The 14854-nt window shown below is 38.4% G+C and overlaps 1 protein-coding gene across 3 annotated transcripts in view; it reads left to right on the top strand.

The window, feature by feature from the left end:
- UHRF2 (ubiquitin like with PHD and ring finger domains 2) overlaps window positions 1–14854 on the top strand; it is a 75845-nt gene that overhangs the window by 47736 nt on the left and 13255 nt on the right. For 2 of the 3 annotated variants that reach the window (XM_057380106.1, XM_057380105.1), the window contains exons 6-9: window positions 5852–6038; window positions 8987–9110; window positions 9506–9613; window positions 12994–13098. In XM_057380106.1, the coding sequence (XP_057236089.1) occupies window positions 5852–6038; window positions 8987–9110; window positions 9506–9613; window positions 12994–13098 (524 nt within the window). The remainder of the gene's footprint in view (window positions 1–5851; window positions 6039–8986; window positions 9111–9505; window positions 9614–12993; window positions 13099–14854) is intronic. The other variant, XM_057380107.1, reaches the window with a different exon arrangement.

Below are 14854 nucleotides of genomic sequence, written 5' to 3'. Positions count from 1 at the left end.
TACACAACTAAACTCTGCATTGTTGGTTGAGGTATCCCTGACTTCATGGGACCAATAGTGCAGCTACAGTTTGTGCATATGACTTTCAATATGGTTGAAACAGGAATGTGAAAAATGAAAGRTATGTCATTAAAATGACAGTTTGTAATTTGTTTATATATTCAAGAAAGTTGAGAGCTTCAGGTATTGTTTAATTGAACTAAAATATGTAGACCTTCTTTGTTCTTTTCCCATTCAAAAAATAATTACTAACCTTTTACCTAAGAAACTGGTTTCAAACTGACATTAATTACATTGGTGTAAATAACATGTGGTGCTAAGAGATACAAAACATATGTAGTTTCATTTTATCTGTCATTTATTAGATGAGGTAGACTAGTGGGTTTCATTGGGGAGTGCTTAGTCTTCACTTTTAAAATTTTTCAGTTTAGTTAACRATTATCTGGGATGTCTTAGTCTGACTTGAATTGGTGTTGATACCTTGGACAGATTGTGAATTTAGCCTAGCTGTACTAGAAAACCTTCAGGCTTTTTCATAAGCAATCTTAAAATTTTTTCTTTGTCTTGAAATGAACCTTGGGAGAGAAGTCTCAAGCTAGTAGACAATTACCTTCATTTGGATAGCGTGATAAGTCTTTTAGACTAGGCTTTATTAGAAGCAATATTCTCATAGATTTTGGCACTTTAAAAAAAAAAAACATATTTAAGTGTACCTTTGCCTTTGAGACTTCGCAAAATAGTCACTGCTTGTAGATTTATGTGTTTGTTTTTCAGGTTTTCCAGTTGGTACATGTCACTAAACCTTCTATCTGCAGTTGATAATCGTCCCTCTTTATTGATTCTTTCATGTCCTTCAGTTTTAAAGTTTTTCAGTTAAAAACAATGATTCAAACTGCAGTGATCTAGCACTTCTTATCATAGAATGGTTTTAGTTGGAAGGGASCTTTAAAGATCTTCTAGTCTAACCTTCCTGCTGGAGGGATATCTTTCATTAAATCAGGTTGCTCAAAGCCCCTTTCAACCTGATTTTGGAMGGTTCCAKGGATGGAACATCCACACCTTTTCTGGGTAACTTGTCTCATCACCCTCACGCAAACCTGGGTAACCTGTCTCATCACCCTCAAGTAAAAAATTTCTTCATTGTAGCCAATCTAAATCTGGGTTTGTTTTTTTTTTTCAATTTAGAACTGCTGCTTGTTGTCATTACTATTTCTCTATGTTATTACTCGGTAAAAAAATCTTTTCTCATCTTTCTTATAAAGCGGTTTTAGGTATTGAAAGGCCACAGAAAGGTCTCCCTAGATCCTTCTCTTCCCCAGGCAGAACAAACCCATCTTTTCTCAGCCTTTCTTCATAGGAGGGGTGTTCCAGCCCTCTGGTCATTTTCATGACCCTCTTCTGGACCTCTCCTAATAGCGGTCAGGAGTTTTTGGGGAACTACAGGTCAGTCAGCCTGTTCTCAGTGCTGGTGAAGATCACGGTGCACACCATCCCCAGTGGTACCACACATCACGTGCAGGGCAGCCAGGCCATCAGGCGATCAGGCCCAGCCAACAGGGATTTGTGAAAGGCAGGCCCAGGGTGACCCATCTAGAGGATGAGGGAAAGTCTGTGGATGTTGTCTACCTGGAGTTCACAAGGCCTTTGACATTTTTTCCCCACAGCATTCTTCTGGAAAAACTGCTCATGGCTTGGATGGGCACACTGTTCGCTGTGTGAAAAGCTGCATGGCTGGGCCCAGAGAGCAGTGGTGGATGGAGTCACATCAGCTGGTGGCAGTCACCAGTGCTGGTCCCCAGGGCTCAGTACTGGGGCCAGTTCTGTTAAAATCCTTATGGATGATCTGGGTTAGRAGATTGARTGCWCMCTCAGTCAGTTTGCAGATAACTCCAAGCTGGGTGTGAGTGCTGATGTGCTGGAGGGCAGGAAGGCTCTGCAGAGGGATCTGGCCAGGCTGGATCATGGGCCAAGGCCAAGGGTGTGAGGTTCAACAAGGGCCAGGGCCGGGTCCTGCYCTGGGGTCACAACAACCCCAGGCAGTGCCACAGGCTGGGGCAGAGTGGCTGGAAAGCTGCCCACAGGAAAAGGACCTGGGGGTGCTGGTGACAGCGGCTGAACATGAGCCAGGGTGTGCCCAGGTGGCCAAGAAGGCCAATGGCATCCTGGCCTGGATCAGCAAYRGTGTGGCCAGCAGGRCCAGGGCAGGGATTGTCCCCCTGTACTCAGCACTGGTGAGGCCACACCTTGGATCCTGCTGTCACTGCTGGGCCTCTCACTACAAGACATGGAGTTTCAGAAGTGAGTCACACCATGTGCCCCAGAATATTGATTAGACATTAGSAAAAATTTCTTAATGGAAGCGGTTGTTAAACATTAGACCAAGTTCCCCAAGGAAATGGTGGCATCACTATTCCTGGTAGTGTTCTAAAAGTGAGTGGATGTGGCACTTGAGGAATATGGTGTAGTGCTGAACATGATGGTGGTGCGAGGTTCGACAGTCAAACTTGATGATCTTAAAGGTATTCTCCAACTTTAACAATTYTGTTATTCTATGATGAACTACACTGCTCAGCTTGGTGTCATCTACAGCTTTGTTTAGGGTGCACTCAATTCCACTGGGTATATCATTGATGAAGGTATATAGTAATAGTGGTCTCAGTAWGACCCCTAAAGAACACCACTTCTTTCTGGTTTACATTTCTGCATTGAGCCATTGCATGTGGACCATCCACTCTTTCACTTCGGCCATCCAACTAAGTCCTTATCCACTCAACATTTCAGTCATCAAATCCATCTCTCTTCRTTTTAACAGCAAGAATGTAAGACCGCTGTGAAGCTAGAGCATGTCCCAAAGGAGGGCCACAAAGATGATATAGGGCCATGAAGGGAMGCCATAGGAGGAGCAGCTAATCTGTTCAGCCTGGAGGAGACTGAGGGAAGACCTCATTGCAGCTACAGCTTCCTCATGAGGGGAAGAGAAGGGGCAGGCACTGATCTYTTCTCTGTGGTGACAGTGACAGGACCAGAGGGAATGGCCTGAAGCTATGTAAGGGGAAGTTTAGATTGGATACCAGGAAAAGSTTCTTCACCCAGAGGATGGCTGAGCACTGGAGCAGGCTCCCCAGGGACATGATCACAGCAMCAAGCCTGACAAGGCTTCAAGGAGCTTTTGGATAATGCTCTCACACACATGATGTGGTCCTTCGGGTGGCTTGTGCAGGGCCAGGAGTAGGATGTAAGTGATTCTTTTGGGTCCCTATCCAGTCATTATATTCTATAATTCTGTGATTTTATGTCAAGAATACTGTAAGGGACCAAAGCAAAGGCCTTACAGACAKATAAATGACATCTGTAATTCTCCTTTGACTGATGCATTCTGTCCATGGTGGAGGCCCACTGTGTCAGTCAGATGTTTTTTGCCCTTGGTGAAGCCATTTTGGCTTACCTTTGATTACCATGTTTTGACATGTCTTCSTAGAAGTCTCTGATCTTACTGGGCACTGAGTTGAGGCTGACTACAATAATTCCTGAGTTCCAGCTTTTCACCCTTTTCTAAAAAGGTTGAAATACTCCTCTTTCTCCAGTTATTGGGGGCTACCCTGACTGCCTTGGATTTTAAGACATAGTGTGACAGCCATGACTTTTTGTATATGATGGAGAGTGGTTAACGACATTAACCAATTCTTTTGGGATCCTGTGACACACCTCACTGGCTCTCATGGTCTTGTGTATGTTCAGATTCTCAGATGGTCTTGAACCTGATCTGCTCTTATACTGGAAGTGGCTTCATTTCTTCAGTTCCCTTGAGGTTCAGGAACTTGAGATGTGTGGGAAGATGATTACTAATGGATGTTGAGGCAAAAAAAWTGCTGCATACCTCAACCTTCCCCATGCTGATTGTGATTAGTTTTGTCCCATTTTTGGGGACAAAGTGGAGGATAGGCATATGTGTGTACATGTTTTTTRTTCTTTCTCTTCTGACCAACATGTMTATAGAAGCCATTCTTATTATTCTTTGTATCCCTTGCCAAATTCAGCTCCAGCCGTACCTTAGCTTTTCTAATCCTGTGCCTACWCAACCAGACAGCACATCTCTTTTCTTCCCAGGATACCTGTCCCTGGTTCCACTACCTGTGCTTTTCCTTCTTATGTTTCRCTTTGGCCMGGAGGTCTTTGCTGACCCMTTCTCGTCTCCTGCRTTCCTTGCCTCAATATTCAGTGGTGGGAATTGAGAAGTCTTGGGCTCTAGGAAAAATGTCCTTAAACATCTGACTGTTCTATTCTGTGCCTTTTTTCCTGAGTGCCATTTTCCAGAGTGTCCCATCCACTAATCCCTTAAATAAATAAATGTTCAAGGCTCCTAAAATTCAGAGGGCTGACTTTAGCTTTTCTTTGGCCCATAACCCTTGAGATCATGGATTCTGCCAGGGTGTGATCACTTCAGCTGAGGCTGCCACTGATCCTGACCTCTCCAGTTTGTTAATCTGTGTCAGTAAGCACAAGGTGCAGGAACACTTTTCTGTCACCTGGGTTAAGAAATTATCCTTGATGCTCCAAGAATCTCCTGGTCTGCTTACATCTTGCCGAGCTGCTTTTACAGCAGATGTCAGGGTGTCTGTCACCTGAGTCCCTGCAGCTGGATGAGAAACTCCCAGAGTGATGCTTCCTGTAGGTGAAGTAAGAAGGTTTTGTCAACAGGCTCCCCTCAGTTGAGGGGCTGGTAATAAGCGTAAATCATGAGGTTTCCTTTGTTGGTTTGTCCTCTGATTTTCAGCCACAAGTTCTTGACCTGTTCACTGCTGTTTTTCAAAGAGAGRTTTATGCAATCAGTCCATGGAGGGCAAATTGCCTGCTCCACCTTCCTTGCCTGTCCCTTCTGAAGTTTGTAGCTATCAATTGGAGTGCTCCAGTTATRTGATTTGTCCCACTCACTTTCAGTGTTTGTGATTAGATCATAGATTTCCATCTGCACAGYCACTTCCAATTCTTCTGATTGTTACCTATGCTACATCTGCTAGTGGATAGACATTTCAGTTGCGCTATCAACTATGTCAACTTTTTAGATGAAAAAGCTCTCGTTCCTTTGAGGCATTTTGCAGGTGTTCCCCTGTTAGTTTTTAATTCATCAGCATTCCATGACTCTTCTTTGTTGATCAAAACTCCATCCCATTTCCCCTTCAAGTCTAGTTGGTTCTGCCTTTGAAGATAAAAGTATTCTTCAAGGTCCTCCAGAAAGACTGCACAATGCCCCCTTTCTTATAAAACTTTCCGTCTGGAGTTTCTCTCCACACAGATTTTATGCTTGCAACTATGTGGATCAATTTCTCTGTAAAGTTTATTCAGTTGAGAGGGCATGTTTTTCTTCAGTAGAAAGAGGCTTGTATTTCTGCAAACCCTCAGTTACTGATTTCCTTCTCAGTATACTTAAGAAAAACATTAAAGTATACAGAACTCCTCTGGATACTTCAAGGATCTGCCTCAGATTTCTATTCAAGAATAAACTCCTGAAAGAAATATTTACTTTGATTGATTATATTATCAAAGCTAACTATCAAGGAACTGATAAACTGTACAGCTTCAAAAGGCAGCAAAGTTCCATCTGTAGGGGATGGAATGTGCAGGTACATTTTGGGATCAGGAGAAAATAAAGAGAAGCTGATGATTGTTCRTTTTCTTTTTGGCTTGTTTGTACAGCAGAAGAAATCTCAGTGGCTTAGAGAGTTACATACTTTACAAGAAAATAAGCATTTTCAAGAGTTCAGTGTTCATATTCAGAAATAATTTTTCCTGCACATACAGTAATGCACTTTTCTGAACTATATGGCATTTGACATTTCTTTGTTTTTGACAGGAAAAAGTGGCCCTGAATGCAAGCACTGTAGGGCTGATCCAGATAAGGAGTGCCGGTTTTGTTCGTGTTACTTGTGTGGTGGCAAACAGGATGCTCACATGCAACTCCTGTGTGATGAATGTAATATGGCTTATCATATATACTGCCTGAACCCTCCCTTAAGCAAGATACCAGAAGATGAAGACTGGTAAATATACAAGGATGATTTACTTACCTATATTGACATTATATACAYGGTATATACCTTTTTGATATTTGCACCTCATGAAAGAAAATACTGAAGATGTTTTCAAATTCTGTCATGTTTCCATCCAACTGCTTAATATAAGGCTTACGTTTTTTGGTCAAGATAATTCTTTTGAATCATTCACGAAGGGTTAGTAGTAAACTTTAATGATCATTGTGGAATTTCAAGGCTGGTATGTTCATTTTATTCATTATGATCATTACAATCTTCTGCGACATTACCTGATTGGATTGCATTTATTGAACGTTGTTGTTCGTCAGCCTATTCATTTTTTAAAAGCTTTGCTGCTTGAGCAGTTCTCTTATGCTCATACTTCTCTGTCCCGTCATTCTCTGTCCSTGTTGCTGCCCCTGTGCGCTTTGTCACCTCTACTACGTTCATGTTTCATGCTATGGAAGGACCACATTGCTAGTCTTCATTTCCTATATGTGCTTACTCTTATGGCTTTATTAGCTGTCTACATTTTACACTGTTCATGTTTATCATCTGYCTATGACTTATTTGAGATGCTAATCCTTTATAAATGGGTAATAAATATAAGTTTGTTCTAATAAAGTTTTCTGTTACATAGCTTTCATTAAGTGTSTAAGATGTCTATGAATACATTATATGGAATCTCTTTGAGCCTTGTGATTGTATTTTATGTAAAAATTTATGTAAGTCTTTTGGAAGGTTAAACATTCTCTGTGAATTAATAACTCAATCTCCTACACCTTAGTGGTTTCCATRGTGTCTGTTGGTCAGTGCTTGATGGTCTGCCTGTTTTCTGGAGCAACTGTCCTCACAGCAAAGAATTTCTTACTAAAATCTAAAACAGCTAGAAAGTGTTGTAAGGTCTTCCTGAAGCCTCCAGACTGAACAGCCCCAAYTCTTTCAGCCTGTCTTTATAGCAGGAGRTGCTCCAGCCCTCTGATCCACTTTGTGGCCCTCCTCTGGACTCTTCCAACAGGTCCATGTCTTTCTTGTGCTGGGTGCCCCAGAGCTGGGTGCAACACTGCAGGTGGTGTCTCAAAAGAGCATAGTAGAGAGGCAGAATCACCTCCTTGAACTTGCTGGCCACACTGCTTTGGATGCAGCCCAGGATTAGTGTTGGCTTTCTGGGCYTTGAGTGCACATTGCTGGGTCATGGTGAGCCTTCTGATCACAAAATCCTTCTCCTCTCCAGACCTAGTCTTGATCAATTCTCCAAATCACAAATTTCTGGAAGTTAAATCTGTATCATTAAAACTTACTGGAAAATTGCTCTCAAATTTTTTAGCTTGTTTTTGTTTGCTGTATAACTAACAATAGGAGTCTTAAAATCTATAAATGTGAGTTGATAGCTGCATCTGTGGATGAAGTCACAGGGTCGTAGATGTAAAGTTATGGATCTGGCTTATGTGAGCTAACTTTGGGATGCTTAGTGACACCAGCCATATGCTGTCTTAATGGTTGTCATTATATAGATGTGCATTTGTGCCAGGCAAGGCAGAATCTCCTACCAAAGAAGTTTGTGCCCTTCCTTCTTGTTGTTTGCTGGCAAAGAATCATGGCTTTCTGATTCTCAACTTGTGGGCAGTTTGCTTTGGAAATGGAAATATTTCCATTTCATGTTTTTAGAGTTTAAAATCTGGCAAACTCTCTTCAGGGGTTAAACCTTCAATTTAGGTGCAAATTTGTCTTGTGGGGATTAATTCATAATTCTGTATGTGAAACAGTATTTAGTATTCCATGGAAGAGTCAGTTTAAAAGTTATTAAGGTAATATTGTTGCTCTGTCAAGAAAYAGGGAATTCACCATGTGATTTCACCTAGTTCAGCTTGTGAATTTGCATTATGTCTTGTTTGTTCTTTTAATTGGTCATTGCCCACTTTTTTTAAGCAATTGTAAGATCCTTCAAAGTCTTAGTGTTCTAAAATTTCAGCATCTTACCTTATTTTTTTTAAATCTACATGGCTTCATTGTTTTAATGGTTCAACACTTTATTGTGATAATGAAATCTATTCCTGAGGACATTAATCATTCATTCCTCTAATGATATCCACATACAGAACTTAATAAATCCAAAACAGTAGTAGTGGTAGTAGTAATAGTAGTAGTGGTAGTTGTTGTTGTTATCTGAACTAGGTTATCAATGTTAATGTAGATAAGGCTTCCTCTTCTAAYGGTGCATGGGCCAAACCCAGCCTATGGGAGCCAGGAACATGGACATGCCTTGGTATCGATGTTCTTGGAGTGGGATAAGAATGTTACTGGAAACAGCAGAAGGACCACTGTGCTCGCTTTCTTTCTCTTGTGTAGTCACTGCATTCTAGTATCTCTGCTTTCSTGCCAGAATGGTTTTCTGTTATTTGGAATGAGTCTCAGCATTGTTTTCTAAGTGACTTCAGTGTTGTGGAGTGCATTAGTGTGTGTTTGTGTGTTTCTACACATATTATGTCATACCTTGGCTCTGTTTGACATTCAGCTATCTGCAGTGAAATTTGTTGCACTACAGGCAAAAAATATGAGTAGACTRGGCAGGACATAAAAAAAGACCATGAGTACTGGTTAGCAGCATACTCTAATCTCAGCTATCTTCTCCTTTACATTGTATAAATGAAAGAGGACTAAGTGAAGAGAAGACTACTGGAGACTTGGGGACCTCTAACATTTCACGTGAGAAAGAATAGTTGTATTCTAGCACTCTACCTTTAAAGGTATTTAAAAGCCCTTTTTTAGAAAAGTTGACAGTATTGATCATGTTGAGTTCATTTTTTAAGCCACAGACTTCAGCTGCTTAAGACTGGTGTATGCTTGCTGGCTTGAAACATACAGTCAAAATAAACAAAATGACACTACTTTGGCTACAAGAAATGTATTGCCATTATTATGAAGTTAATTGAGAATTTACTAAAACCTTTTTTTAGGTATTGTCCTTCCTGCAAAAATGATTCTAATGAAGTTGTAAAGGCTGGAGAAAAGCTCAAACAGAGTAAAAAGAAAGCAAAGATGCCATCTGCCAGTACTGAAAGCCAGAGAGACTGGGGAAAGGTAGAGTGTGTTTTAGAAATAGCTCTGATTTACTCTGATTGTTTATGTATGTGCTACATCTGTAATTCTGGTTATATATGCACTRCACAAAATTCAGTACTGGGTTGCACAGACAACTAGACAATGTTTAATCCTGCCCACTGTCTTATGGCAGTTAAAGCAGTGGAAGAAGTAATAAGGTGACTAGAGGTAAGAACAACAAAAAAAGACAGCCCCCAACTCCCCTCCCAAACCCATCAACACGTATTACTTAATTTAACATTCCTTTTAACAATTGTTAACATATTTTAAAGGATGTGTTTGTTACAATACACAGATTTCATGATCTCTGCATTGAATTTGCAAATAGTCTCCAATATTGTAATACTGATTCATTTTGTCTGATGTATTTTTAGGGCATGGCTTGTGTTGGTCGCACTAAAGAATGCACTATTGTTCCTTCAAATCATTATGGGCCTATACCTGGTGTTCCTGTTGGGACAACCTGGAAATTCAGAGTTCAGGTATGTTGTTTCAGTATTAGTTGTAGTTGAAGAAAGCAGGAATAATAATGAATGGATTGAGCATGAAAATAAATTTAAATTGACAATTGCCATTTTCACCAGGACTAAGTAAAGCGAATAGATTGTGATTTCAGTATTGGAAGTGATGCCAATAGAAGTGAAGGTTGAACTATACTGATTTTACCATACAATTTAATAAAAAGTCTGTTGGAATTAGGATAAATRTATTTTCACRTTAAAATTTTAAGTGGGATACTTAGCAAATGTAGTAAAATATTTTCTGAAGAGTTTACTTCACATGAGCTGATTATCCCACACCRGGATTGTAGACTGCAGATTTTGAAAACATTATGTGGTATCACTCTGAATTGATTCGGTAGGTGTTTTTTGGTCATATGTAATGGATTTCCAAATCTGCTTTTCGGCTGATAAACAGCTTAAACCAGTGTAAGCCTGTACCGCTACTGAAATTCACTCTATATTAAGCTTTTGGTGGTTTTTTGAACTGTCACATATGCTGTTTCAAATATTCCGTAGGCTCTGTGGTTAACTAGATTGGTAAAAAACTGGTAGAAAAACAGTCCCATCTGGACTAATTTTCCCACTCTGTTTCACATTTTAGTTATGTAAGCACAGTGCCAGTACTCAACGGGGCAGGAAGAAACAAAGCAGAGAGGATAGGAGAGCTTCATTTTGTGCCAGTACTGATTTTTTTTTGTGGTTTTGAAGTGTCCAGCAAGATGCAAACTTCCTCCCTTTTCCCCCAGCCTGATCTGATTCCATTGATTTTGGGGTTATCTTTCTTTYTTTTAGTGTTTTTAGTCACAGAAACACATATTTCTTTGTTTTCTAAGTCAGTTAGGTCTTTGTCTCTTGCATGTGTAAATGATTGCAACTGAATGTTTTCTGTCATATTTGGAAGAATAAAAATGGGATTTTAAGCTGCTTGAGGTGGGGCAAGCCAGAAGTCAAAAGCCTCTTCTTATTTGGTTTATGAACTTTTCATCRCTTGCTTTCTTTTTGTTGGCTGCCAGATTATGTAAATCTAATTATGTATCTAATAAGTAAGAGAATTTTCTAAAATCACTTAGTCAAACTCAAAGTATCAAAATCAATTTCTATTTTCASTGCTTCAATAATAATTGGAATTACTGATGTTTTCACCTTTTTGTTTGGAATTCTGTTGGTAACACAAAAGCTTTTCATATATTTCAAGTACTGGTAAGGAAAAAGAAACAGAATTGGAGTGCTGCTTCTGTCAGAAAATCTGTCAAAGAATATTAATTTATATATATATATATATGTATGTGAACTAGATATCAGAAGACAATTACCATTTCTGTATAGCTAATTTATTTTGGGTACAAATTAAATACTTTTTTTTCATATGAGCTAATCTTTTGTGACAATTTGACTAGTTCTCATATGAACTAGTCTTTGGAAAAATGAGTTTGTCCCAGGAAATCCATGAGAATTTAGAGACTGTAGTTTCTTTATTTCTGATTCTTACCATTTTTTTATGATGAACTGCCTTCTCCCTAGAAGGAAATTTACTAAGTATTGCTTCTGGAGAGAGCATCTGAAGCACACCTTTGGCATGAATTACTTACCAGAGTTCMTCTTTGGGGTGAATCACCTGCTGGAAACCTAAATTTAATTGATAAAACCTGGAAATGAAAAGAAGGGAGGGAGGAATGAATTAAAGGATGTTTGATACAATAGGAAAGAGGAGCACAATAGTGGGGCCTTTTAATTTGGCATACTCATAAATGGTCTGGAAAAACTGGCAAAGAGCTTATAGAGAGTGAGTTAAGTTGTTGTGGATAGTAGACATGGAACTTGTAATTGGCTTTCAGCACTTGTTATTTAGTGAAGAGGTATTCTAAAAGCTAATTTTGAAAAATATGCCATTTTAATACCCAATAGTGATCAGAAAAATAAATTAAGTACTAAATCATCATGAAATTAAGGGTCAGGAAAATAAAATACATTATTATGAACCACAATCAGGACGATTAAAGAAATGAAATGGTTTTCATTCATTTGGATAATGTTAAAAATTTTGTAGATTGTAGATGACTACAAAATATGCAGTATAAAAAAGGTGGGAACTTCTGTAATGTCAAATTTACAAATTTTTAATGAGAAATTTTGTAAGATGGTCATGGAAAAAAGTCATCTATCCATTGCAAAGTGACTGAAAGTTGCACTATTTCTACTACTGTGAACTCCTTTATCTCTTCAATACTAGGAATCCAGAGTTCTAAATAGTGTAGGAAGTCACAGATTGCTGGATGCTGAGAAATTGTGCAAAGAAGTATTATTGTGTCCTTCATAATTTTCRTACTGTGCACAGCTCTAATCTGTTGTTAAAAAGTGAATTTTTGACTAGCTGGATCTTTGATGTATTGTATTATGAAATTTCAAGACTATAGCAGAAGAATATGGACTTCCATGAAAGATGCTTAGAGGTGCAGGTTGGGAAAAGGAGTTCAGGAATGCAAAAAGCAGAGGGAGAAGAACAGGCAAGATCAAGGTCCCTAAGAAGATATGAAGGTAGAAAGAAGTATTGTAATTGGTTTTATGCTGGAAACCTTCATTCTATCAACAGTATTTTTGACATCACATACTAAGAAAATGCAGAATTTAATGTATAGTCTTTTATTTGTAAAGTTATTTGTGAGATTTTCTTTAATAACCAGTAGTTTGAAACCATTATTAAATAAATCTTTGTTGGGGAGATGCTCAAGCTGATTTTAATGATTTTGCCAGATTATGATACAGCKGCAGCCTTCAAGTGGTTAGCTTGCAGATTACTTGAACATTATCAGAGTTATTCTGGTTGGAGAACTAGTCTCTGTTCCAGTTGCAATGGCTTCTTCTCTTTCCTTGGGCAGTGTGGTAATATCCCTCTCTGCTGATTACAGTTGCAGTATGTTRCCATAAAAATCCCTGGCAAAATGATCTTTACACTGGGATCTTCCTTGGTTAAAAATTGTGAMGTCTTAACCAAACTGGCAGATCTTCTGCTTTGAATTGTTTTAAATGGCTGTGCAAGTGGAGTTTAGCAGTGGGTAGAGCCTTAGGTAGTGCTTATAGAAAAATTTTTGGAGATTTTTTCCAAAGAAGAAAGTGTACCTTTACATCTTTCAGTGTCACCACTGTCCTACATTGTTCTGCTTATTCTCTGAATGTTCTTACTTTTAGCTTTTCTTCCTCAAAACACAGTTGAATTCCCACCTTTAATGGCAGTCATRTATTAACTATTGACACAGAAACCACTGTACAATATTTTAAACAGGAAATTGATTGCAGAAGTGGTTGTAGGTGACTGGGTCTTCGAAAAAAATTGGTAGAAACTGTCTTTTTTCTGTCTCCAGGTGAGTGAAGCAGGTGTTCACAGGCCCCATGTTGGTGGAATCCATGGTCGCAGCAATGATGGAGCTTACTCACTCGTACTAGCTGGGGGATTTGAAGATGAAGTGGTATGTCATTCATGCGAGCAATGGTCTTGCTGTTCCAATGCATCGTATGTATCAATGTCTGTAAATATATTCGTTGTCTATTCTAAAACTAATGTTTAGGCAGATATGACTGGGGAAAAAAAAMCCCACAAAAATTTTTACTACTGAAAAATTAAGTAGTTCTTAGTATTTTGGTAAGAAAAGTCTTAAAGAATGCTTATGCTCAAACTTACATTCAAGCAAAACATCAGTTACAGCTGCATTTGACATTGTTTGGGATAGTTACATTTCAGTATACTTTTGGAGTCTGAATTTAGCATAATACAAAATCTGATGGTGTAATAATATGCAAATAATATGTTTTATGTTCTGCTTTGGACACGATTTAATTACATTCCAAACAGTATTTCTAATTATGTGATGTTTATTTTAATGAAGCAAGAATAAATTTGTTACTTGATACTATGAAGTTCTGAAAGTTCTTGGCTCCTACTAATAAGCACTTTCAGAATTCTTAAGAAAGTCTCAGAATTTTGTATTATGATCCCTAAAGGTGCTGGGCAAAAGATCTGCTTTTTTTTTTTTTTTCTATTCTCTAAGTAGAGCAACAAAAGCAATTATACTGCTAAACAAAACAGTAACTGCTTTCAGTTTTCATCTTGAGGCATTGACCAACATTTATTTATGAAGAGATTACTGTTTTCTTCAATTAAATAATGTTTGCACAAGGTACATCCCTTCCTGCAGTTCCAGTCCATCAAATGGMGTTTTGAATCATGCATCAGGTGAAGGATAATACAGTAAGCAACCTGTTTTTCTAAAACACTTAGCTGTCAGTCACAAGGAAAAGGGCACAGAAGAAAAAAAAAGCATATGAATGAATTAGTATCAGAATGTAACATATTCTTTGCCAACAGCATCTATCAGCTGCTGCTGCTGCTGCTGCTGCAGAGTATTGCCTCTGAAGGAGTGTGTGTCTCTATTTCAACAAGTGTCATGAGGAGGTACTTGGTGTATGGATATGGTGTCCTTAGTGTCTACCCCAGCCCAAGCTCTCAGACCCTAAGAACACTGTTGCACAGTAGTTGTATCTGCTATACTGGGATGCTGTAGAGTTCTTTTTTGATTCATTTTAGTGGTGATACTGATRTCTTCTTATTTCTGAGGTGGTAATTATTCAATTAAAAATATTTAATAAACTTGATTGGATCCTTTGCATGTCTTTTCAGTTCATCTGAGTGATGTTATGACCATGTATTTTTGTGGATACCTAATTACTTTCATAGTCTAAAAGACATAAATAACTCTGAAAAGGCATAATAGGGGAGAAATGTTGCAGAAAATACCCTAAAAACTTGTATGAATATCAAGTTTTCTCTCTTTTCTAAACTAATATTACAAGGGATATTCTTTCTCAGTTGCATTATTGAAATTAGTTTTTCTTCTACTTTCATATGCCAGATTTTGTTTTCCAATTTACTTCCATTTTTCATGTTTTTTTTTTTAAAAGGGTCAGATGAAACTCCTGTAAGAATATGCACAGAAAAATCAAGTTCTGTACTTATAAGCATCCTAAGTACAGTAACTAATTTGACAAGTGAAACTTTTAAATAAAAATACAGGTAAAAACATCTGCTCACATCTATTCACTTTATTGTATACGTACCAAAAAAGAGAAATGACTCTGGAATTTCAGTGGTACAGCAAAGGTATTTGTGTGTAAGTTTTATGAAATTGAGAAATAAATGCATTTTGGAAGAGTGTTACACTGTGTGTT

The sequence above is a fragment of the Malurus melanocephalus genome, unplaced genomic scaffold (genome assembly GCF_030028575.1).
Source record: "Malurus melanocephalus ecotype Western Australia unplaced genomic scaffold, MMel_1.1 scaffold_437, whole genome shotgun sequence".
NCBI lineage: Eukaryota > Metazoa > Chordata > Aves > Passeriformes > Maluridae > Malurus > Malurus melanocephalus.
This window is presented reverse-complemented; position numbering and strand designations above follow the sequence as displayed.